This window comes from Solea senegalensis, linkage group LG17 (assembly GCF_019176455.1).
Source record: "Solea senegalensis isolate Sse05_10M linkage group LG17, IFAPA_SoseM_1, whole genome shotgun sequence".
NCBI classification, from domain to species: Eukaryota; Metazoa; Chordata; class Actinopteri; order Pleuronectiformes; family Soleidae; genus Solea; species Solea senegalensis.
The window spans coordinates 5,838,292-5,861,245 of NC_058037.1; the positions used below are offsets into that span (position 1 = coordinate 5,838,292).

The 22,954-nt window shown below is 43.5% G+C and overlaps 1 protein-coding gene across 2 annotated transcripts in view; it reads left to right on the forward strand.

Annotated features, from left to right (window-relative positions):
* Positions 1–3,030: 3,030 nt before the first annotated feature.
* The window catches only part of LOC122783985 (B-cell lymphoma/leukemia 11B-like), a 29,121-nt gene continuing 9,197 nt past the window's right edge, over positions 3,031–22,954 (forward strand). The window contains exons 1-3 of one of the 2 annotated variants that reach the window (XM_044048986.1): positions 3,031–3,429; positions 3,555–3,881; positions 11,312–11,695. In XM_044048986.1, the coding sequence (XP_043904921.1) occupies positions 3,818–3,881; positions 11,312–11,695 (448 nt within the window). In that variant the 5' untranslated portion in view covers positions 3,031–3,429; positions 3,555–3,817. Of the gene's footprint in view, positions 3,882–11,311; positions 11,696–22,954 lie in introns of both variants that reach the window. The other variant, XM_044048987.1, reaches the window with a different exon arrangement.

Genomic DNA, 22,954 nt, shown 5'->3' on the forward strand with positions numbered 1-22,954 from the left:
AGTTGGTGTGATGAAAAACACACGATAACCATCATCATATCTGACATGGTGCAGTGTGGGTCTAGACTGCATTTAACATCCTGTGGGTCTCGTCATTCCCCTCCCAGCCTCACTTTAGAGAAAAAGCCAGCATTGAATCATTTACTCGGTCCAAATTAAAATTTGGTATCTGCATGTATAATATATACACCCGAGCTCGGACAAATCCTCTTTACTGTGGGAGAAATTGTCAAGATGTGTCCTGTAGGAAAGTAAGAGCCTTGTCTAGTTGTATTGCCCGTAGCAAGGGAGCGTCTCAATCTGTCACTCCACACACACACACACACAGGTTTGCACGGGTATTCTTCTCAGGACACTGCACTGACTTCCATTCATTCAAACAGCCTAAACAAAGTGTAATCTCTAATCTTAACCTGGACGAGTTAATGCCTAACCTTAATCTTAACCTAACCACAATTATATCTAAACTTAACCACTTCCTCAGAGAAGACGTTCTGCCTTATCAGGACCAGGATTTGGTGTCAACGAGGACTAGATCGGTGTTTATGCCAGAAAAGGCCCTTAACCCTAACAACCAAACCCAATTATACCCTAAAACCAGGTCTTGCATAAGGACCAGACAAAATGTCCTGTTTCTTTGGTCCTTACAAAGCTACACATGCAAGAACACACACACACACACACACACATATACACAAACCACAGTAAATCAGCTTATGAATAATATATTCTTGTTCTTTCTTTATTAATATTAAACATTGCATAATGAAGCACCAACTATAAGCAAATCCCAGAGCAATATTCATATTACCACGAGCTGTCCTAGAGTGGACCTTTCATTGTTTATGTCAGTGCTGTCACATTGTGGTTAAACACATCAACTATGGCTGCTTTGATCAGTTTGTACACTTAACCTCGAGCACATCAAACTCTCCTTTAGCGCTTTAAATTTGTATTATATGCACTTTTAGTTGTTGGTCTATTTTAAGATATGACTGTTATTTTGTTGCTCTTCAGAGAGTAAACAAATGGGAAAGACATGAAAAATGGAAGATAAAAGGATGTGACGAAGGTTGTGACCCAGAATCAAACCCAGTTAAGTTGCATGTAATTTTGTCCACTGATGTACAAGAGCTGAACCTTGTCCTTGGGCTAATTCTGATGTTTTAACATAAATTATAAGTGCCTGGAATCTCATTAAATCTTGGGTAATTTTTTTTTTTGGTGGGAAAGAGCTTAAATGTCAACATAATATTCCTTGTCACTTGGACAAAGCTTTCATCTCAGCATATCCTCATCTCTGGTGTATCAGCGATGCCCTGCGGTGTGTTCAGGTATCTCACATTCAGTGATGGCTCTTACCACGCCAGATGCATGTCTCCTCGGAGGCAACACTTTGGACTTAAAACCTTTCCTGTGTCCACAAGCAGGGGTATTTGTGGTATGTTGGCCCTGTGCAACCCAGCTTAAACTGCCTTTGCCCAGAGCCAGCAGAAACAAGCTATAATGGAGACATTGATGTATTATTGAGAAACCCATGGGTAAGGATCAAGGAGCTGCTTGCAGCCAGAGGAGATGGCAAGAGAGTATGTGTGTGAACTCAGAATAATGTTTTCCTTTAGCATCCAAATGCGTCCAAGTCTGCTGTTGCTCTCTTGGCCTGATGCGAAGAAGAAGAGGAAGAAGACATTTCATGTAATATCACATATCAAATTTATGCGCTCCAGTCAAAGCAATATGCTCAACAACATGCGTAGCCTATCTGTGAAAGATAGCTGTTATGCTGTGGTGTTTCCATGTGGAGTCTGCTGAGGTTATGTCTACTTGAGCCAGAGCTGAGATGACATTTCATTTATATAAATAATTACTGTCCTGAAAGTCCCCTAGGCCTGCCCTGAAGCAATCAAACTTCTAATGCTCTTAAAATTGCCCACCATGATTTATTAATGACAGACTGTAAAATGTATTGCTATAGCTGCATACTTCTCTGCTGAACCACAAGGAAACAGTGTCAACTTTGAGTGACCTTATTAGGCTTTTGTTTTAATCCAGCAATGCACTTCAACCAGACTGGAGCAGGTGTGAACAGTGTGGTTCAAAAAAGGAACCTTGAGTATGTTCTGCTCTAAACAGATAATATGAATTATGTGAAGAATAATTGCTCATTAGTGCCATTAACTGCCAGTGAGTGAACCTGATCCGCTCTTGGAGGACTCTCTTAGCTTCTGCAGAGGCTGCACTGCATTTTTGAAACAAGAGCAACAGCACGTTATATGTACGTTGAGAAATCACCTCATAAACCGGTTTGTAATGTCCCCAGACTGTGCCAACAGAGGGTACTGTTGCCTCACAACATATTTAAATGATCCGAACAACAAAGATGCAGCATGCTGTTTCCCCTCTGATCCTGTGTGAGGAGAAGTGTGCACGTGCTTTGCATTTATTTATCAATCAATGTGTAGCGGCATTCAATCCTTTGGTCACTTACAAAGCATATAAACGCTACAATAACATGAAAGTGGTAATTGTCTGAATTCAAATTGCTGCCAGACTGTTAATTTAGATATAATTGTAGATGGCTGTGATAATAATAAGTTCCTCCTGATATGCTTGCACATTTCAGCTGGCATTGTATCAAAGGGGGGTGGGGGGAGTTATAAACTAGTCAAAGCACGTGGGGGAAAAAACAATTGATAAAGAGAAATATTGATAATTAGACGTCATGCTGTTTGTGGCCATTTAAGTTGATAAATGTTGAGGAGGAGAGTGTTTCCCACAAAAGTCAGGCAGGATAGGAACACGTTTTTAAGTGATAATTACTTTTCTATGAAGCCATCGCAGCTTCCTCCTTGTGTCCGTGTGTTGTCCCTCACATGTCCGCGACGGTGCGTAACCGAAACAGACGCACTTGAACTTGAATCCCTTCTCTCTCCACACACACAGACACAGACACACACACACACACGCCCACGCGCGCGCACAGACGCAGGGTCCTCCCTCTTTCATCGTGTGAGTCAACAAGAAGTAGCCTCGACACTGTGGGGAACTGGGAAACATTGGACCTCTGCTTGTTGGTCGAGAAGAAGGAGGAGGAGGTGTCTTGTCTGCCCGCCTGCTTTCTCTCCCTTTCTCTCTCTCTCGCTCCCTCCCTCTCTCAATCAGCGAGGCTATTGCCACCAGAGCCAAGAGTTGCCGTTCCGCGCACCGATGCCAAAACGCGCAAGAGGAGTCATTGCCAAAGGGTCATTTCAGCGCACCGTTGCTGAGATCGAAGGACTGTAGGGAACTCTAGAATAAACAGCAGCCTCTGACCCCAGATGATATTCTCACATCATTAGAATTAAGACAAGGAAAGGAGCCAAATAAGAGGCAATACCTACCGCCGGTGGAGTGCACCGGACTTCATCTGTCACCACGGCCGCTGCAGAGGTGGGCAGTCTTGGATTTTCTTTTTTTTAATCTGAAAAAGGTCATTGCAAAAATAACGTGCCCACTTATCAGCTCAGCGGCCACTAACTGCTTCCTAAAACTGCACTTTGGCTCCCTCAATCCAGGTGTTGCGTCCTCCGATTAGACGCCGCTGCCGGACACTGTGGACACACTGCGCCCGCACCTCCATCCTCACTGCGCTCCTTCACTGCGACCCCTTCACCTCCCGAGCGCGCATCATCAAAGCTGCAGCTGAGGACTGTGAATAGCACAGGGATTAGGGAAGGAAGGAAAGTTGGTCTCCTGTGACCCAGAGAAGACCGACACCACGGTCCAAGCCGACTCCAAGTGCCGTTCACCAGGCGATGCCAGAGTAAATGCCGGGGCAATGTCCCGCCGCAAGCAGGTGAACCCGCAGCACTTATCGTTGACGCACAGGGAGACAGCACAAGGTGAGTTTAATTCTTGCTTTAATTTTACTGGCTGAAAGGAGTTTGTTGTTATTATCTATTATGGTTTTGCAGAACAAACTATATGAGTTGACTGGAGCAAAAGACGCCATTCATGCACTCCTGCAATCTTTTTTTTTTTTTTTCAAATATTTGTCAATGCGCCAAACAAAGATGGTAATTAAGGACAATTTGTATGATTTGTTAAAAAATAAATTCACCACGTGATAAAGTAAATAATAAACAAACACTGCTTATTTGACCACACTTTAAGACTGCATTGGAGAAATTACACTGGTCAGTAATGGTTTTTACACCTAACAATTTTATGAAGTGTCAAGAGGCCAATGTTTCAAATGTGCCCTTTGCAGCTTTGCAGAAATGATCCGATGACAGCTACGCTGGGACTGTCTGGCAAAGTGTGTGTGTCTGTCTGTGTGTGTGTGTGTGTGCGTGTGTGTGTGTGTGTGTGTGTGTGTGTGTGTATGTGTGTGAGAGAGAGCGAGAGAGGGACTGTGTGTGTGTGTTGCGCGTGTCTGCTACCCAACATTTCACCACAACACAATTTTGGATTGTCTTTTTATGATATTGAAACATGTTGAACTGTCAATATTTGTGTCCACTGTGTTAAATATTCCCCGTTGTTTTAAAATGATACCACATTGTGTTTATTCTGAGATATTTCACAATCACAAGTTGTCTATTTTATCTTATTTTACATTTGACTTTTTAAAAAAATTTAAATAATGACGCCCCCTTCTCTGTTTCTGACACACACACACTCACACTCTCACTTCACTTTATTTTCCATGACACATAAAGGCCTGTCTTTATAACATCCCACAAATTCAACTGTGCGTAAAAATAAGCTCAATTTGACGGGGTCATTTAAAAAAAAGGAGGAAGTGAACGACAATCTGAACTTTTATTAATGCGACACTTTAAAAGTGAGCTTGTTTGATGCTCTCGGAGCTGCGATCAAACATATGAATAAATTGCACAGATTAAATCTGAGGCAGGAATTTTCTTTCTTTTTGTTGGGAGCCTCTGATTAAAAAGTCGCGTAATCCAATTTCTAATCAATTATATCAATCTAACCTTCATCTCCCAGCGCTCTGCTTTGCCTAAATCCAATTTCATAGAGGCCTAATCTGGGTAATTCATTGCAGAAGTTCATGATGTAATCTTTGGCCAGTGTGTTTTGTGTTGAAAGGGCTAAGGCGCATTCCGACCCACCCGACACATTTAGTTTAAATACTAATCATTTATCCAGTTTCCACAGCCTTTTTTTTCCAGTGGAGTTTTCAGTGGAAAATAATTTAAATCTGAAATTTAAATGTTTGCTGAATGTGTGATGCACCCTCAGCAGATTTTAGGCAGATGACAAATATTGATCCAGGCTGAGTCCTGAGCTGACTCTGTATTCTCTCTGCTGCCTGTCAGTTAATTAAGCTGTAGACCGAGTTGATGTCCCGCAACGCATTTTCGAATTTGCACAATTTCCATCGTCTCAACAGTTTCACCTCGGGCGCGCGTGTGTGCTTAATATTAAATTGCATGGTTTTGGACAAACAGTCGCAGCGTTTTTGCATAATAGTTTTAATCTGTCTTTGTCTTCCGCGACTTATGTACTCATTCACACTCACAGTTAAATATTTGACGCCCCTCCTTCCAGCCATGGGTCACCTTGTTTGACATGAAACCCAAAACCTCACAGCACCTGATGCGCACTCAGCATATCCTGCGAGCTGAACTTGTAGATAAGGATAATATATATGATAAATTACATGTTCAAGATTACAGCTTTACATTTTTCTTAATTTCACTCTTTGAGTTGGTTGCATTCAAATGCCTGTGAGGTGCTTTTAATGACTGCTTTTGCAGGCCTGTTTTCTAGCAATGTTCAGCTGGCTCCCGTGTAAAGGCCTGAATCTCATCATACCTGTTCTCTCACATGATGTGGCCTCAAGCAGAGACACTGACCGGCAGACTTGCAAGTGCAAGATAAAGGACTGGACTTTCAAGTATTTGTTTGCTGCCTGTCAAACTACCAAGAAGGTCACGCGCACTGTGGCCAAACTTGACTTTGAAAACGAGGGCATAGAAAACCATTAATGTTTGATTCCAGTCATTCTCCTTCGGTGAGAACAATGTGAGTCAGTGAGCGTTTACCTGCAAACATGTACTTGTATTTGCACAGAGCCTTGTGTTTACCATATGTAAAGGATGTCTTAATAGCGAAGCCACATCATAGCTGCGATGGGTGGAAAGCTTTTTAATGTCCGTATCATTCAGTGTCTGGAGGGTGCATGTCACTTTGAGCTGTTTCCCTAAGCTGGGTGGGTCTGAGGAGGACCAGGATCACACCTCAGGCTGGAGGATCTGAGCGGCGCTGGGGGGGAAAAAAACAAACTGTAAATTGATTGCGACGACATATAATGAGAGCACACTGTACGTGTGAGGGAACATTTCAGAAAGGGCTTAAAAAACCAACAAGGGGATTTTGTTTGTTTTAATAATTTTCTTTGTGTGTGTCACCGAGTTGACTAGTCCTGTGGTTGTTCAACATTTTAGTATCTGCTGTCACGAGCAGTCACAAGGTATCGCCTTACACAAGTAATGATATGAAGTTTCTGGCGGTTGCTGACATGTATCAGCCTCATGTCACATCAGGGGTTATTCAGTGTAACTGAACACAGGAGCCTTGTGCCCTGCAGCCATGGGCCTATAGGTCATGCTCTACTTGGAGCACAGAGAACCTGAATATCAGCATATTTCTGGACAGGCTTTTAGTGGAAGACTATGTACTGGCAATCTACTTGTCAGGTCAGAAACGTACGTGAGTGTTACCGCCATGAATGTACGCAATGCTCAAGTGTGCCTCGGGTAAAACAGACATGTATCACCCACAGACTGTAAAAGTGCACAAACATCACTCTGAAAGTAAAGTTCTCACACTAGCAAACAGAGGTAATAAAGTATTTTGTGTAGTTCAGTTTACACTACATCCTTTGTTAATTTAAGACTCTTGCAGGAAAGAGACAAACATCCCTTTTGGGCTTTTTGAGGCTCGTCCAGCCACCGTCTCAGCTTAGAGTCAAATTCATGACCAAAGAATATTCATCACAGACAGGAATATCCTTTATCTTCTTTTAATCACACTGGTGTTTAGTAGAACAGGCCTTGCTTGTTCGGAAACGGGTGTATTTTTATTTTATGTATTTGTTTTTTTGTTGTTTTCTTTCTCCCCTTCACAACCTGATATCAGCATTTTTACAGAGACCAGTTTCCTAGATCCAGCCATGGAAACGCCTTGTGATAACTGTTTACGCTCAGAACTGGCATGCTACTTGTGAAACAGTTAATGTTTTCTTCTTTATTTGCACCATATGGCTGTCAAATGCTAGAGAGAAACCCACCACCGTACGCTCAGCAACGACACAGTAAATATTCACACACACACACACACACACACACACACATTGTGGTGAGCGGATGATAATCTCACAGGAGATGACTGGTGAGCAATTTTATGATTTACTATGAAGCATGGCAGCCTGCTCTCTGATTTTCTTTCTATATTTCAATATTATCGAACACATTTAATCAATTTAGCAACGCTATCAAGGGCCTTTGTACTATTATTATATCTCTAAAATCATTTGGCAAATTTGATTTACACCACAGAGTGTCATGCTTCGTAGCTTACAAGTCATTTATAGCGATTTAGTGACAAGTCACAGTCAGCTGCAGAGCCGTATTTTGCTCACTTTCAGGCTGATAATCTAAGATTTACGATAAGAAACGAGACTGCTATAGATTAAATGGTGATAAGATAATGAAACACACAGGCCTGGCCTTACACAACGCACACTGTTGCAGCTTTCCTTGGCAATCACAGCCGAGAAAAAGGGATAGGCTAAGCGAGGCCGCTTGTTGTTTGAATTTTTGATTGCAACCATCTGCAACGTCGCTAGTGTCATTTATTTTCAGTGACAGCGTGAATCTTATCCGTCTTTCCCTGTGGGGTTTACACATGTGTGATTGTGTGTGTGTGTGTGTGTGTTTTTAGCTCAGCAAATGGAAAAGGGAGGACAAAGAAAGAGAGACAGGTCTGAACCCATACGGTGTGGTCGACTGTCATATGAGTGCCCCTGGCCTTTCTTTGCCTGCACCAGCAGAACAAAATGTGCAGCAGGTATTAAAATGTTGTGTAAGGTCAGGGCTTAAACAGAAAATCTAGTTTCACGTCTTTCAGTCAGGACACACAGCGCTTCTTAAGAATTAGCGAAATGGCATTTTTCCTTGATTCTATTTAACTATAGGGCAGAGCCAAACTTGTCAAACCATGTTGCACTTCTTTCTTTGCCTTCACCGCAGGCACAATGGAACAACAAAAAGAGAGTCATCACTGACACACAAGGGTACATGAGGATAGAGACAATGAAAAGGTATTAGAGGGATTCCTCTCCGGGCAATTAAAGTTTAAGGACATAGCAAGAAGAGCCAACATTGCAATTACAGTCACTTTGGCAAGTTTTACCTACTGAGCTTGTTCTCGCTGGCCACTAATGTGAGAAACGAAGACGAGGACACCACATTGACAGTGTCATGTGCATATTTCTGAGTGATAATTACAATGCGACTGCGAACCAGCTGCACAGCAAACATTTGACTATTTGGAATTAAAACATTTCCCTGCTCCAAAGCGAGACAAGTCCTCTCGCCTTTGACAACATTGTTTCATCATTAAGCACTTTTGTGGCTGGGCGTTTGAATATTTTTCAGCCTTTTTTTTTTTACACAAATGGAAATATTAGTGAAAGAGGCCCATTGTCTTCAGCTGTGCCTCCCATCTGGTACATATTGTGCAGTGGCGATGTGCATGCAGCGGCAGCAGGCAGCAGCAGTGGAGTGACTAACTGACTCTCTCCTCATCAAACTGATAGGGGGTGCTCTAAGGCTGCCTGACTCAACTCAGCACTTGATAAGGGAGAGAGTCACAGGGCGACTGCAGCTCTGTGTCTATGTGTGTGTGTGTGTGTGAGAGAGAGAGAGAAAGAAAGACAGAGAGATACTAAGAGAGAGAGAGAGAAATATAAAATATGTGTGGTATCATTTTAGACAGCTGGGTTTCATTGCTATCATCACGCTTTCTCAACAATGGCATGTTTGACAGTGCGCCTGCCATGCTCTTTTACCTATCAAGCATGTTCCTCTCACATAGGAGTTTATACAGAGGAATTAGACGCTCTCTGTCACAATGATAGGCTACATTTGAGGGTTATTCCCCCCCCCCCTTGGGTGTGTGTGTGTGTGTTGCCATTAGTGTGTTTGTGTCCGTGGTTGATTTTTCTTTTCTTTCTTTTTTTCTTCATTGCCGCAAGCGTTCCATGTTCCGTTCCTTATTGCACATGTGTTTTTCTCACACAGGTGAGCCTCGGGACAGATGAGTGCACGGGTTTCAGAGAGTGGGTGTGGTTTTTAGAAGCTGTCCGACTGATATTCCAGTGGCATAGTGACAGTGCCAACGCCTGCTAATTTACTGCCTTCTGGCCCCAGGCAATGTTAGTCATCCATAGGTTAACAAACAGGCCCTAGTCTACTCGTCTCTGTCTCTGACGGGGGGGAAAGTCAAGTTCAAATGCCCAGGTGTCTGTCAGAGCGTGGACTTGATCTTGTCTCTTTCTCATTTACAACGCATGATGATCTAGGTCCCATGCCACCTGTCTTGATTTCAGTGTCAGAAATGAGAGCGTGCTGCGTTTTTTTTTTGAGTCGATGCGTCTCCTGCATGAGCCTACTTACATGCTCTGCACATATTCGCGCATGCATGCATGCACACACCTACATGGCCTGTCTGCACACTCTGGAACATTACTTTGTGTGATTTACTGTCACATGCTGTGGACTGCAGGTAAATATGTGTTTGTGTTCCTTCCTTTGCAGCCAAAGATTATGAGATGGAAATTATTTGGCAGGCGCCCAGGAACCCATCACCATTTAGAGAAAAGATATTTGGCATCAGATCATCACTTCAGGGTGAAATGAGTGGACGTGAATGTCAGGGTGTGTGAGTCGATACTGTATAGGGAGCAGAAGGTGGGAATGGGGCATGTTGTGTAGGAGGGTTCATTTATGGCTGCAAAGAAATATTTCTAATTTTACATTTTCTGAAAAAAAAAAAGCCAGTGTTTCACAGTTACGATTGGAAGCCACGGCTTTCTGCCATTTTGAGATGGGCGATAACAGAGTTTAGGAGGCTCTCTCTCCGCTGATAAGACACCAAAAAACATGCGCACACAAACCAGCGCCCACCCTCTTTTGTCTAATCTTTGCAATTATTTGGGTGTCATGTTTGCAGAAAGGGAGCTGAGAGGCGACGAGAAAAAGAAGGTGGGGTGGGGTGGGTGGGCGAGTGGCGGCAGATTGCTAGAGGTGGAGGAGCAGCAGCAGAGACAGGCAGATGCTGCTACACTCCTCTCGCCGCTATCAACATCTCTCTCCTGGGTACGTCTCACTCAGACGGCCCTTTATCCTCTGGAGTTTCGAGTTTCCTCTGGGCTGTTTAGAAGAGGACACATTTTCATACTGGTACATGAGGGTGGTGTTAAAAAAAAAAAAAAGGAAGGTCGTCCATTAGGGATTTACGTTAAGCTGAGGGAGTCAGTCACCGCCATAGGGGAGGAGGGAGGATAGAATGTGTAATGGTTATTAATGACCGTGTCAGATCTGTGAAGAATGAGATTTACTCTCTTAACAGGACCCTGGGTTTGGCTTTATAGATTTTCTGTCTGTGGAGAATAGAGTGCACATACTCACCTGTGTGCTGCTATATTCACACTTAGACATCTTATTGTGTTTTTTTTTCTCTGTCCTATTCCGTGATACACGCAAACATGAAAAGACACACACACACAGACCCACATTGGTGGATGTGGCCTCCGTTTTGCTTCACTTTGTTCTGCACAAGCTGGGGCTCCCACGTGGTTAAGGCAGCAGTCTAACTATGACAGCTCAGTGCAGCGAGGGCCTTCACCGGAAACCCTGCCTGCACTCTAAGATGAATAACTTCCTGGCCACACACCATCACACAGGCTGATACACACACACACACACACACATTGACACACATATACATATACACTATATGTGCCGGGTCCCACCCACGCAGATCTCTCGTAGATAAGATGCACAGGTGTTTGTCTAGGCGAAGCAGGTTTACAGCAGATTTGTTTTATTCCATGAAAGCGAGACAGTTTAGAACGCAATGATCATCTCTTGTGGTAGGGAGAGGTGGCTTTTATCAGGTAAATTCATCTGGAATAACTAAACTTTTTTGTCACATTGTCTTTTTCTCACGCTCTCTTTGAAAAACGAAAACAAGCACCCCTGTTTGACATCTTGTACCTCTATCCTCCCCTTTTCTGCAGCAGAGGCCAATCATGATTCAGGAGCAGGATCTCCATCACCAGAGCCATCCACTCCCAGCCCTCGGAGGGCAGGACCCGGGGAGCATGATCTGCTGACCTGCGGCCAGTGCCAGACCAACTTCCCTCTGGGTGAAATCCTGGTCTTTATTGAGCACAAGCGCCGCCTATGCCGGGGACTCGGGGGCGGACCGGGGTCTTTCTCCAAGCCTGGGGAGAGGGACGGGATCACGGGCATTCCCAGTTCTCCCAGGATCAGGTCACTGCAGCTGGGTAGAGGGTCCATTCCAGTGGAGGTGGGCATCCAGGTGACCCCCGGTGGAGAAGAGGATGCGGAGAGGAGGCTGACGCCGGCCAGGGGAATCTGCCCCAAACAGGAAAGAGGAGGTACGTAGACCGAAACTCATTGTAGGTGGCTGCAGTTACAAGACGCAGTAAGCAGCTCAGCTGTAAACACAGTCTGGAGGGAGCTTTCAGCATGTCAGTATCTATGCTCATGTCTTAAATACACACATAGGTGCAAACACACACACACACACACATACAGACATCTCTCACCTGTCCGAGACAGATAGCTCTCTTTAAAGAATCCCAGCTGCTTGTTATTTTGACAGTGGCCTTCAGGAGGGATTAATGTAGCCTGGGATGATTTCATAAGAGTGAGTGAGAGCTGCACTGTGTGTCTCTTCTGCTCTGTTCTAAGTAAAACATCACACACATGTACACACAAAATCACACACACCAAACAAACACACACTGGCAGGCCTGAAGGACTTCTTCAGCTGAAACCAATTTTGAAAGGCGAGGAAGAAGGTGATAGAGGAGCCACCCCCAGTGTGTGTGTGTGTGTGTGTGCGTGTGTATTTTCTTTTTCCTTTTTTCCCCTCTTGTGTGAGTGCATATCACGTGTCTGAGCGTTTGTAAAGAAATCCTGCAGCATATAAAAAAAAGGTTAAAAAAAGCTGATTAAAATTCATCTGTGTTCATGGTGAGGAGAAGAGGATTAATAAAGTAGCAAGGCCGTTCATCTGGCTGTGGGGTGCACGGGGAGTGTGTGTGTGTGTGTGTGGGGCGGGGTGGTTGGTTTAGAGACTGCCAGCGCTGCAGGGAAACCAGTTCAAAGTTATCAGAGGAGACAGTCACCATCACACCCAAGAGCTGGGAAGACTATCCAGGATTACACAGACTCCCGCAGACTAAGATGGTCCTGGCAGAAGAAGGGAGACAAGTTGTAAAAGTTAGCAGCTAAACTCAGATATGAAACCGGATACAGAATATTCACTGTTATGTCATTTCATAAAGTGGAGACGTTTATTTTATGCTACATGCATCACATAAAATTAAACCATACCGCAGTGTTGTTGGTATTTTGGTGATGCATACATCCAAAAATAATTAAGTTGGTTATACAGGTCTATAACAGCAGGTGTAGAGAAGAAGAATCAGTGTTAAAAAAAAGGTGTGAATTTAGACTTGAAGAAGATGCCATGACAACAGGCTCTGGGCTCTTTGGGTTCACAGCAGGTGCATGTTTTTTAATTTACTACATCCGAGACGTCAAAATCTCAAAGGTGTGTTGTTGTTTTTTATAAACCCGACATGATCTGATTCAGTCATTTTTAAGATATAGCCAATCTGTAAGATATTGCAAAACATTTTGGTAAAAAAAAGAAGAATTATCGTAATAATAATAATAATACTAGTAATAAAGTCCAGGGACACAGTCATCAATTGGCACGTTCTGTTCGTTCTGAAATGAAAGTTGGTGTAGACATCCTGTGTCACTGCTGCAGGAATCAGCAGTTTCTGCGTGTGGCCAGCAGCTGTGTGTGGTCACAATCTTCTGCAGTGGGAAAAAAAAATGTTGCTGAGGGAGATCACAAACAATATGTGACAGCGCGGTTGTGGAAGTCACTGCTAATTAAAAAAATAAAGACCATTGCGTTACTTTGTGCAGACATTTTCCCAGGAGAAAACATATGGACTGCAACAGTGAGCGTTTCACATTTCATTTTAGACAAGAGACTTTTCTTTTAACTGCTGTAGATTTCTCTTTTTTTTTTTTTTGTTGGAAATCAAGAGAGTTAAAGGCTCTTTAGCAGCGTTTCCACCTAGGAACCGACAGACAGACGGAGAGACAGACAGACTTATCACTGAGTGAACAGGACATGAAAACACTCAAAGCCAAATTAAAGAGAAGAGGAGAGCTTTGTTCAACACATTAGATTGCCACTCAAGGCAGTCTCAAGTTCCAACCAAATTAGATTACATTATTATGTCTAATTAAGTCCAGTGTGTTCGCAACACACACACACACACACACACACACACTCACACAGCTTCTTGCATGTGGTATTGAGAACTTTGCAGCCAAAGCACACATAAACATTTTGTGACGCAAGTGTTAATAAGAAAGACACAACATAATGAGCATGTGTGTCAAATTTACACACAAAGGCACTCATATATGCACATGCACACTTGATGCATGTTTGCACTGTATGTATAACATTTACCCTCTCCTCTCCTTCTACTTCACCTGGCCGTGTTTCATAACATCCTGTCTGGCCTCTTTGTCTGTCATCCTGCTTGCTTAAAATGCAAACATGCTGCAAGGCTAGCAGATTCAGCCCAAAAGGTGTGAACACACACATGCACACACACACACACGCGTACATGCGTAGATGAAAAATGGCCCTTCTGCTCCCAGTTTTTTTTTTCCTGAGTTTCTCTTGCTGATGCATGCACTCTGTATGTGTGGACTATTTTAATATGTGTGTGTGTGCTTTGTATGGATTTGTGACTGTGTGTGTGTGTGTGTGCGCATGTGTGTGTTTGTGGTGTCTGTGAAGAATGATGCGTGTCACCAGGCAAGCAAAGGGGTTGTCACTAGGGGAGCGTTACCATGCTAAGACGACCCTGGCCCTGCTTTGAACTCCTCCCAGGACGGCTGCTGGGCCCCCTCGGAGCACTTTACGACATCGAGTACATAAGGGCGAAGTCACATCATGACAACCTCTCCCTCACACTGTCTGTCTCTTTCCTCTCTCACACACAAACACCATGTGTAAAGAGATGACACGGTAAATATTTCATGAGATGATGTGAACGACAGCAACATCCTCAAACATATCTGTGTGTGTGTGTGTGAGTGTGTGTGCGCGCGCTTCTCTCTCCGTCCACCTCTGATCTCTTTGCTGTCATGTTTGTGGGCAGCACAGTCATTTGAATATATTAGGCTGAAGATTTTGAAGCGATACCGATACCTGGCGTTCAAAGACATTTAAATGAAATACCCGCTACTAACGGTCACACCTACATTTTTTTTTTTTTTTTGGGGCATTGTGAAAGTGTGTTAAAGTTTGCAAAAGTGACTTGAAGTGATAAAAATCTGTTTTTTGTCCTTGAACTAATCGGTGTAAAGGGATTTTTTTTTGCCACCTTAAATAAGTAATCGTGTGAATGTGGAGGGAAACCTCCAAAATGCAATGACCTTTGTGCCCAAAGACGGCAATGACTGGCACTTGTTTCACTGCGGCTGTAACGAACCGTGACATCTTCACACCTCTCTGGTTTGGATTTGAAAGTGTTTCACTCACGTCTTCTTCTCTCTGTATTTCTCCCGCCATCTTTTTTTTTTTTTGCCCCACCACCCAATGCTCCTTTAATCACCTGGCTTGCTCTCATTTCCATATTAAATAGGCTTTAATCATGAAAAGCAATCATGCTTTTGCATATTCATACCTTCCCCTGTACGCCGGGTTCCCTGTCTCGCTCCAGTGCCAAGCAGCCAGTAATCAGCAGGCAGGCGGCGTAATGCCATAGCCCCGGCCCATCGCATGAAAACACACACACTGCATGAGTTAGAAATAACTTCACATGCTACTTACGTATTATCTCTACTCCAAGAGAGAGAGAGAGGGAGGGAGAGAGATAGCAGAAGAGGGAAAAGGGTAGAGATAAAAAAGAAAGATGGCGAGACTGATCCCTGATTTGAGCTGTGAATATTTGTACAGAGGCTCAAGGAAAAGTCGATTTGCATAATGACTTTGTAGTTTTGCATTAATCACATTTGCATATGAAAATGCGTTAATTACTCCTGATTATTTTTTTTTTTTTAAACTTGCTTCATTTGATGTCCAAGCTCTGGGGTTGTGATTAGGGGTTACATGGTGGCACTTGTGTAGGTGGGGTGTGTGCGCACTCATGCATATGTGTGTGTGTGTGTGTGTGTGTGTGTTTGTGCCTGCAAGTGTGTATCCTGCGTGTTCATGCATTTCTGGAGCAGTCTCTCTGTGTTTATGTGTTCTCACATGAGTGAATTGAATGCTTGCCAGGGAATTTATCTTGTGTCTGCTGTTAGGCATGTGTGCCTATTTTCATTTTTTGCATTTCCTGGTTTCTTTGAATGGTAAATATTTCCTTATTCTGCTGTTGGGGGTGAGGAAAAAAAAAAAAAGTACATCAGTTCCACCACTGAATAACATGAACGCACGCTTGCGCGCATACTTTTTGTATGAGTTTCATTTATCCCCCCCACTTTTAAAATGAAATCTAGGAAAAAGTGAGATAGAGATGGTGTAACAGCGCTGTATTCAAAGGCCTTGATTAAGTTCAACACAACAACAAAACAGTAAAGATTACAAGACTTTCTTTATAGGCAAGCCATTGCTTAGTAAAACAGCAGAGGATGATCCTTTGATTTTGATGCAGGGAAACAAGCCTGAATAGATGTTATAGTTTACATATGTACAATGTATATGGACAACAAGAAACTAGAGTGACTTACAGGCAGACATTGCCAGAATCCACAGGAATATTTAAATGCATTTATTAACATTAATATTTAAAATCAAAAGACACGTTTTCTAAGAATTACAACTAAGCGGTAAATCGCGGACCTGTGGGAACACGCGCTCATGGAAATTATGTAATTAAATAATTTCCATATTGTGGTTATTTATTTAATTATACGATGCTGCTGTGTGAGCATTCAGGTACACATGCACATCTCTGGGCGAGGGTGTGCACAATTACAGTACACATGCCTGTGTATGGGGCCCGCAGTGTCGTTGGCCCATAACACTGCACCTCAGACAGGACCACCCCAGGGGCCGTCTGACTCTGTGTCTGTCTGTCTGCTATGTTCTGCAGGGTCAACTAGGTCTATAAGGGAGCTGCAAAAATGGCACAGCTGCATATGCAGCCACCTGACACACACACACACACACACACACATTCACACATTTATACAGAAAATGGAAACACGCATGCAGTACACACACCAATACGAGCCACACACACAAAACATATGTGCATGCAGGAATGCATACAATGACTCCCATCTCACATTAAGGCCTGCATCTCCCACCCAGCACACACACACACACACCATACACACACACACACACACACACACACACAGCTTAAAGGCTCCCACATGAAGGCATCAAACGCTCCACAGCCAGCTTTATGGCACTCATATGGCAGCAGATTTGATATTTTCCTACCACAGCGGGGGAATAAAACTCGCCACTAATTTGGACTGCGAGCGCCACCGCTAACTTTCAGCATGTGCCGACTGACTGTGTCTTCCAGATGTGTGGACTCCATGCTCCTTAACAGCCTTACTTAAGAGGCATTAGAAACCTCACACCCCGTCCCTGCTACGCATGGAGAGTGATGATGGCGCGCTGGTTTTCAACACAAACACGCCGCTTTGCATTGAGCTCTGAGTGAAGTGCTGACGCGAGCGTCATGGCCTCGATGCCTTGGACCGTGAGCTGCCTTGTGTCAGTGGGGGAATCTGTGAACGTGTTTATGTTCAATGCATAAATAGCTATAATCAAGGTAATATGACTGCGCTGGAGTTATTTCAGCTACCTCTTGCTTCTCTACACTGTCTGTGACATTTGATAATTGATGTGCTTTCATCAGCACTTTGTCTTTTCTTTTCAGAAATATAAACGTGTATGTACACTTTTAAATACAGAAACATGCAGGCCTCTACAGCAGAACCTGCTGAGCAACTTGCACACCTCTCCTCAGGACAGACATGCAGTTAAAATCCGGACGCGTCTGTGTGTGTTCAGCTATTGTGCAGTCTGCCACACAATAGTGCATAATGTATAATGTGGCCCTTTCAGGGATAAATGGAAAGATTTTCTGACCGGAGTGTTCACTCCGGTTTTTCTGTTGAAAAGTAGCGTGTTTGCCTTTGGGAGTAAAAGGGCTACCATTAGTATTTGTGGAAAGGAAAAGAGATGGCACTTGTTAGACAGTCAGAAAGGGGGTAATCCTACTTGCTTCACTGTTGTTGTTCCTTTCCCCTTATCTTATTATCTTGCTGCTCTGATTGGGTGGGATAGTGGGGAAGAAAATGAGGAGACGGTGTTTACGGCCATATTTTTCCTTTTACAGGCTGCCTCACCGCAAGAGATATTGAAAGCCTTTCATAGTACCCTTACGATTCCCCTTATTTCATCCACTTATTTGTCTTGAGCAATTACTGCGAGAGAGAGAGAGAGAACACCAGACACAGACAAACACATGACAAACATGAGCTTCTTTTATGTCGGTTTGTCACTTCAATATAAAGCAGTGTAACAGGAACAATATCGAGTTTACAAACCACAAGGTGTCTCCAACCTTTAGACTCACAAAACAACACTCACATCACGATTTTTTTTTTGTCCATTAAAGTTGTGTGGTGGCTGATGGGTGAGAAGATGCTGGGGGGAAAAAAACGGCAAAACTTTTAAGTAGATTTTTAATCTAATTTTAAAGGTTCAGTTCACACAAAAAGACGTTTGCTCGCTTTCCTAATCATGCAGATAAATTTGGTTAACTTTGCCCCGGTTTTTGAGATATCTGTCTTAGTGATGTGCGTCTCTGCCGCAGCGCACGGCAGATAAGGGGAATTTCATTTGTGGTGTTCAAACCTACAAAAGAAAAGATGACAAAGAGGAAGACATTTCTAATAACATTTATTTTCTACAGAAAAAATGGGGGTTGGGTATAACATCCTTTACCATTTCAAGAAATAAAATCACTTTACATTGAGATCTGTTTACACTTCTGATTATGAGGGACATATAATCTGGTAACACACGTCGATGCTGAATACTTCAAACACATTTTTTTCTGTGCAGGTTGAGGCAAGTACGCCTGAGTAAATAAACCAGAAGTATTTGCATTTGTAGATTTTTTTTTTTTTATATAATTTGGATGGACAGACCCTTTCAAAGTGAGGGATTATGATTTCCCACCGTGATTAATTTATTATAAATATGTTTTTGTAAGTAACTTATACTCTCACCTACACATAAAATTGATACATGTGCTCACCCATGTTTTTTTGGACGAACAAGGGCTTGCACTGTCATGTCCAGAGATGGCATTTCAGACAGGGGAGTTAACTGCTCAGGGTTAAGGGGCTATGCTCTCCCTGTATACTGGCGCAATTCATATTTTTATTTTTTTTCCAGAGAGCCCTCTTCTCCGTGTCTGTCTTTCCCAGAGCAGAACAGAGCAAGCCAAAATGAAATAAAGCCTAAGATGTTATCAGGGTGATTGGTGCCAGTGGAGCTTGTCTGGGCCTGTGGTCTGGCGGGGCAGCACTGGCCTGTACCAGCGCTTGCATTTGTGTGGGTGTGAGTGTGTGTTTGTGTGTGTGTGTGTGTCCTAAAGGCACTGGATAGATGAAAGCTTTCTTTAACCATAAGCTATGCAGGAGCCGTGCCAGGAGCAGGAAATGTATCAGCGTGATAACAGCCAGAAAGACAGAGAGAAATCGAGAAAGAGAATGAGAGAAATGAGAGAGAGAGGGGGGAGAGAGGGAGAGGCCACAGTGAACCCACAGGGGGAGGCCTGGGGCCAAACTCAGCCCCATCACACACACTCACATGTCACTTCATAAATATGTGCTGGGTGTGTACGTTGAGAGATGAATCTATATACAGTGCATGTCTGCATTTGTATTATGTGTGTGTGTGTGTTTGTGTGGAGCATTTGAGGTTACCTGAGTGAGAGAGAGAGAGAGAGAGAGAGAACAAAATTCACCTGGAGACATGACCAGAGCTATGCTTATAATGTGCCGCCGGCCGCCAAACTATCGTAAAGACTCCAGAGACAAGAGCAGTAGATCAACAGATAGACACTGTACAAAAAAAACACACAAACATAAAAGCTGAAAGAGATCGTCTCTGTGTTCATACCGTCGCTAATTTTAGATAGAAGTTGATTTGTGGACGATCAGCAGATAAAGATATTAAATAAAGAAATTGTTAAATGTTTTTTTTTTCTTTGTTTAGCTTTACCGTATGAAGGTGAAAACTGCCTGATGGGTCACATGTGATGCGATTAACCTCCACGCCCGCAGTTACTTGAAAAGTTTATGTCTGTTTGCTAATGATGAAGCTGCAGCCTGCAGGCATTCACCCTATAGCTGAGAACAAAGACTGCAAACGGTAAAAAAATAATCTTTGTGAATGTTTTCCAAAGGTGCCGCATTTGTCCTCCCAGCACCTCTTTTTTTGCGGCACCACCAATAACTCGTTATGTTTTTGTAAATAAACAAGTAAATAAATAAATAACGGGACAAGATTCCAAGAGGTTACTGTTCTGCGGCAAGGAATGGTTTTTTTTTTGTTTGTTTTTTTTTGTTTCTAATGGATCTAGCAGAGCAGTTAAGCAGTTACGCCTGGTCTAGTTATATTTTAACACCCTCCGCCGTTGTTGCTCCCGTTTAGTGAGCAAACACTAATTAGGTAAGTCAAAAATAGTGTCAAATGATGCAGTGCTCCGTGTGCCCTCTCCAGCCTCGCAGCCTCTGCTTTGTGTCCAAGCAGAAGGGGATTAATGCGCTGCATCCTCTCGTAACCTTAAATAGCGGGAATTAAATATTAAATGAGGGAAATTGTAGTGTAATAGTGAAATAGCTCATGCATGTTCGGGCTCTGTTTCTCAGTCACTGGAATGCCCTCTGTGCCATTTCTCAAGCATGTGAGGGGCAAGTTTTATAGCAGGCTGATTGGATTGGAAGGACTTGTGTGCAACATTCAGGGCCACAGTGGTATTTTCCTGTGGGCTGCTAGTTAAGGCTGCTTGGCTCCAATGGGCAGAGGCCAGCTGGGGAACATTACTACTGCTGAAAGAATATAGCATCCTGTCACAGAATGGTAGACTGAGATGCTCACTCTGAACATGGGCAAATGGCTGCACAACACATGCTTACAGTATGCGTATGCACTACTGTTTGTACACGACAAGCTGTTTGTTTCAGTTTTTCTTTTCCTTTTTCCCATGCACACACACGCAGGTAAGATAAACCATAGTTGCTTACATACATGAAGTGTACGTTCGGCCTATACATATATATATATATATATATATATATATATATATATATATATAAAGAAGTTTGGGTTGAGATGAACGCGGTTTATAAGGCCATTGGGTGTTTTGTTTAATGTAATTCATCAAGCATGAAACAAGCCACATTTTCATTGTCTTAAAAATACAACACAAAACAAAACATGATAACACATTTCATGCACTCTCTGTATAAAAAGATTAAGTCGATGAAAAATGTAATAAACCCACAAAGCCGAATTCGCATGTCACTCACATGTCAAAGTCAATTTCCTTTTCACTGGCAGTGAATAGGAAATTGACTTTCTGGACAAAGTGAGAGTCCCTAAGGGGTATAACTGGAGCTCATTTGGATGTAAAACCTCAAACAAACATTGTGGGAGTCCACAAACTCAGTTTCCATTTCATTGTCAAAGCTGCTTGTGTTTTTTTGTCGTTTGATGCTATCACCTATCCAAACATTTGACCCTTTTTTTGTGTTGCATCGAAGGGGACGTTTTCCCTGAGAATATTTCACTCAGTGGCAGACTGTTTCTTTAAGTCAGCACCCTTACTGACACCATTGCTTCCTTTTTCCTTTTCTTTTTTTCCATTCTATGTCATTTGTTTTCGCTGTTGTGTCATGGTGAAATGTGTAGTTGATGGAATGAGAGATTAAAGCGCTAGTACTTCTCGTTTAAAATGGAAATGGAGGTGACTCAGAAAAAAAAACAAAGCACAGCATCTGCTCTCCCGCTATTTCCTTCTCCCCCTCCTTCACTGTCTTTCCTTTTCTTACTATGCGATTCCTTTTCACCTACCACCCTCCCTTTCCTCCTCTCCTTCGTCTCACACCCCTCCGATGCATCTCGCAACCACAGGCATGATTGTCATCCATTTGTCAGCATCACATGATAGACAGCGGACCCCACAAGAGTGTGCACATACCCCCAAAACACACACACACACACATGCAGGAGCTGGGACCAGTTAGGAGCGGATGATGACGATGATGAGTCAGGCTTAGAGAAATGCCACCAAGAGCTTAGCGAATGCACTTCATGGATTGTCCCTATTTTTCTATTCATTCTCGCTCTATCTTTTTTTTTGTGCCTGTATCGCTCCCCCTTTCTTCCTCCCCCTTTCTCCCCCGTTGACCTAGAAGCGAGCCAAAAGTCATAGCTCTTTACTGACATAAAGGTCTCTCCAGTTATTTTTCACTGAGCGTCCCCTGTGCCCTCGCTGGGATGGCTCGCTTCATGGCAGTAACGCGCTCCCTCGTGCTACATGAGAGCCTCTTGCACTCGTGCATTGTTGTGCAGCTGGCCTCGCTCAGTGTGTATGTGTGCGTGTCTGTGATCAAGTTGTTGGAGATACCTGATCCCTTTTATTGTTCATTTGACCCGCATCTCAGGAGGTATGAGGGTCAGGGTGGAGTACACAGATACCTGGTACAGGTGCTGGATGTGAACATGAGAGAAAGAGAGAAGAGAGGGAGGGAGGGGGAGAAAAAAAAATCAAGGGATAAATATAGTTAGGTATTGAAAAGGAACAGTTTTGTTTGAGCATTGCTTGTAGTCCCTTGCACTTTTTTTTTTACTGAATACACAAATGAGCACTGTGTCTTTAAATCCTCCCTTGGGTTGTCAGGCATTTCAGCTGGTCATATTGGCTGCAGACACACACAACACACACACACACACACACACACACACACACGCACACATGTATATGGTTAGCAGGCCAAAGCTGGTTTGAGTTAGCATGGAGCCAGTCACACTGTGTGAGAGCCTTACCCCCTGCCTGCTACTGCCACCCTCCACAGTCTCTCTCTCTCTCTCTTTCTTTCTGTCTCTCCATCTCCCTCTTTCTTTTACTACATATGTGTGACAGTCAGCTGCTACTCACCGGGGCCATAGCTTAACATACGTGGTCTATGTGAAACACGCACTCGCACGCGTACATGCGCACAGTTGATCTGTGTGGCCCTGTGTCTCCTGATTAGCCCTCTTCATGACAAACAAGCCATCAGAGCAAAGGGGAGTGGGGCACGGAGGAAGAAGAAGGAGGTTGAGGAGGAGCGGGAGGGATAGATGGGAGATGTGAGAAGGAGGAGAGGAGCAGAGGTGTAGGGAGGGGACAGGGGTGAGCAGAGGAGGCTGGGACCCCTGGGGACCCCTAGATCACAGCCATGCTAATGAGGAGCTGCTTTGCCAGCAGCAGAGGTGTCAGCTAACCCCTGACAGGTGCACACACGCGTACTCCCCAGAAGGCTTGTGCTGGCTCGTGCACGTG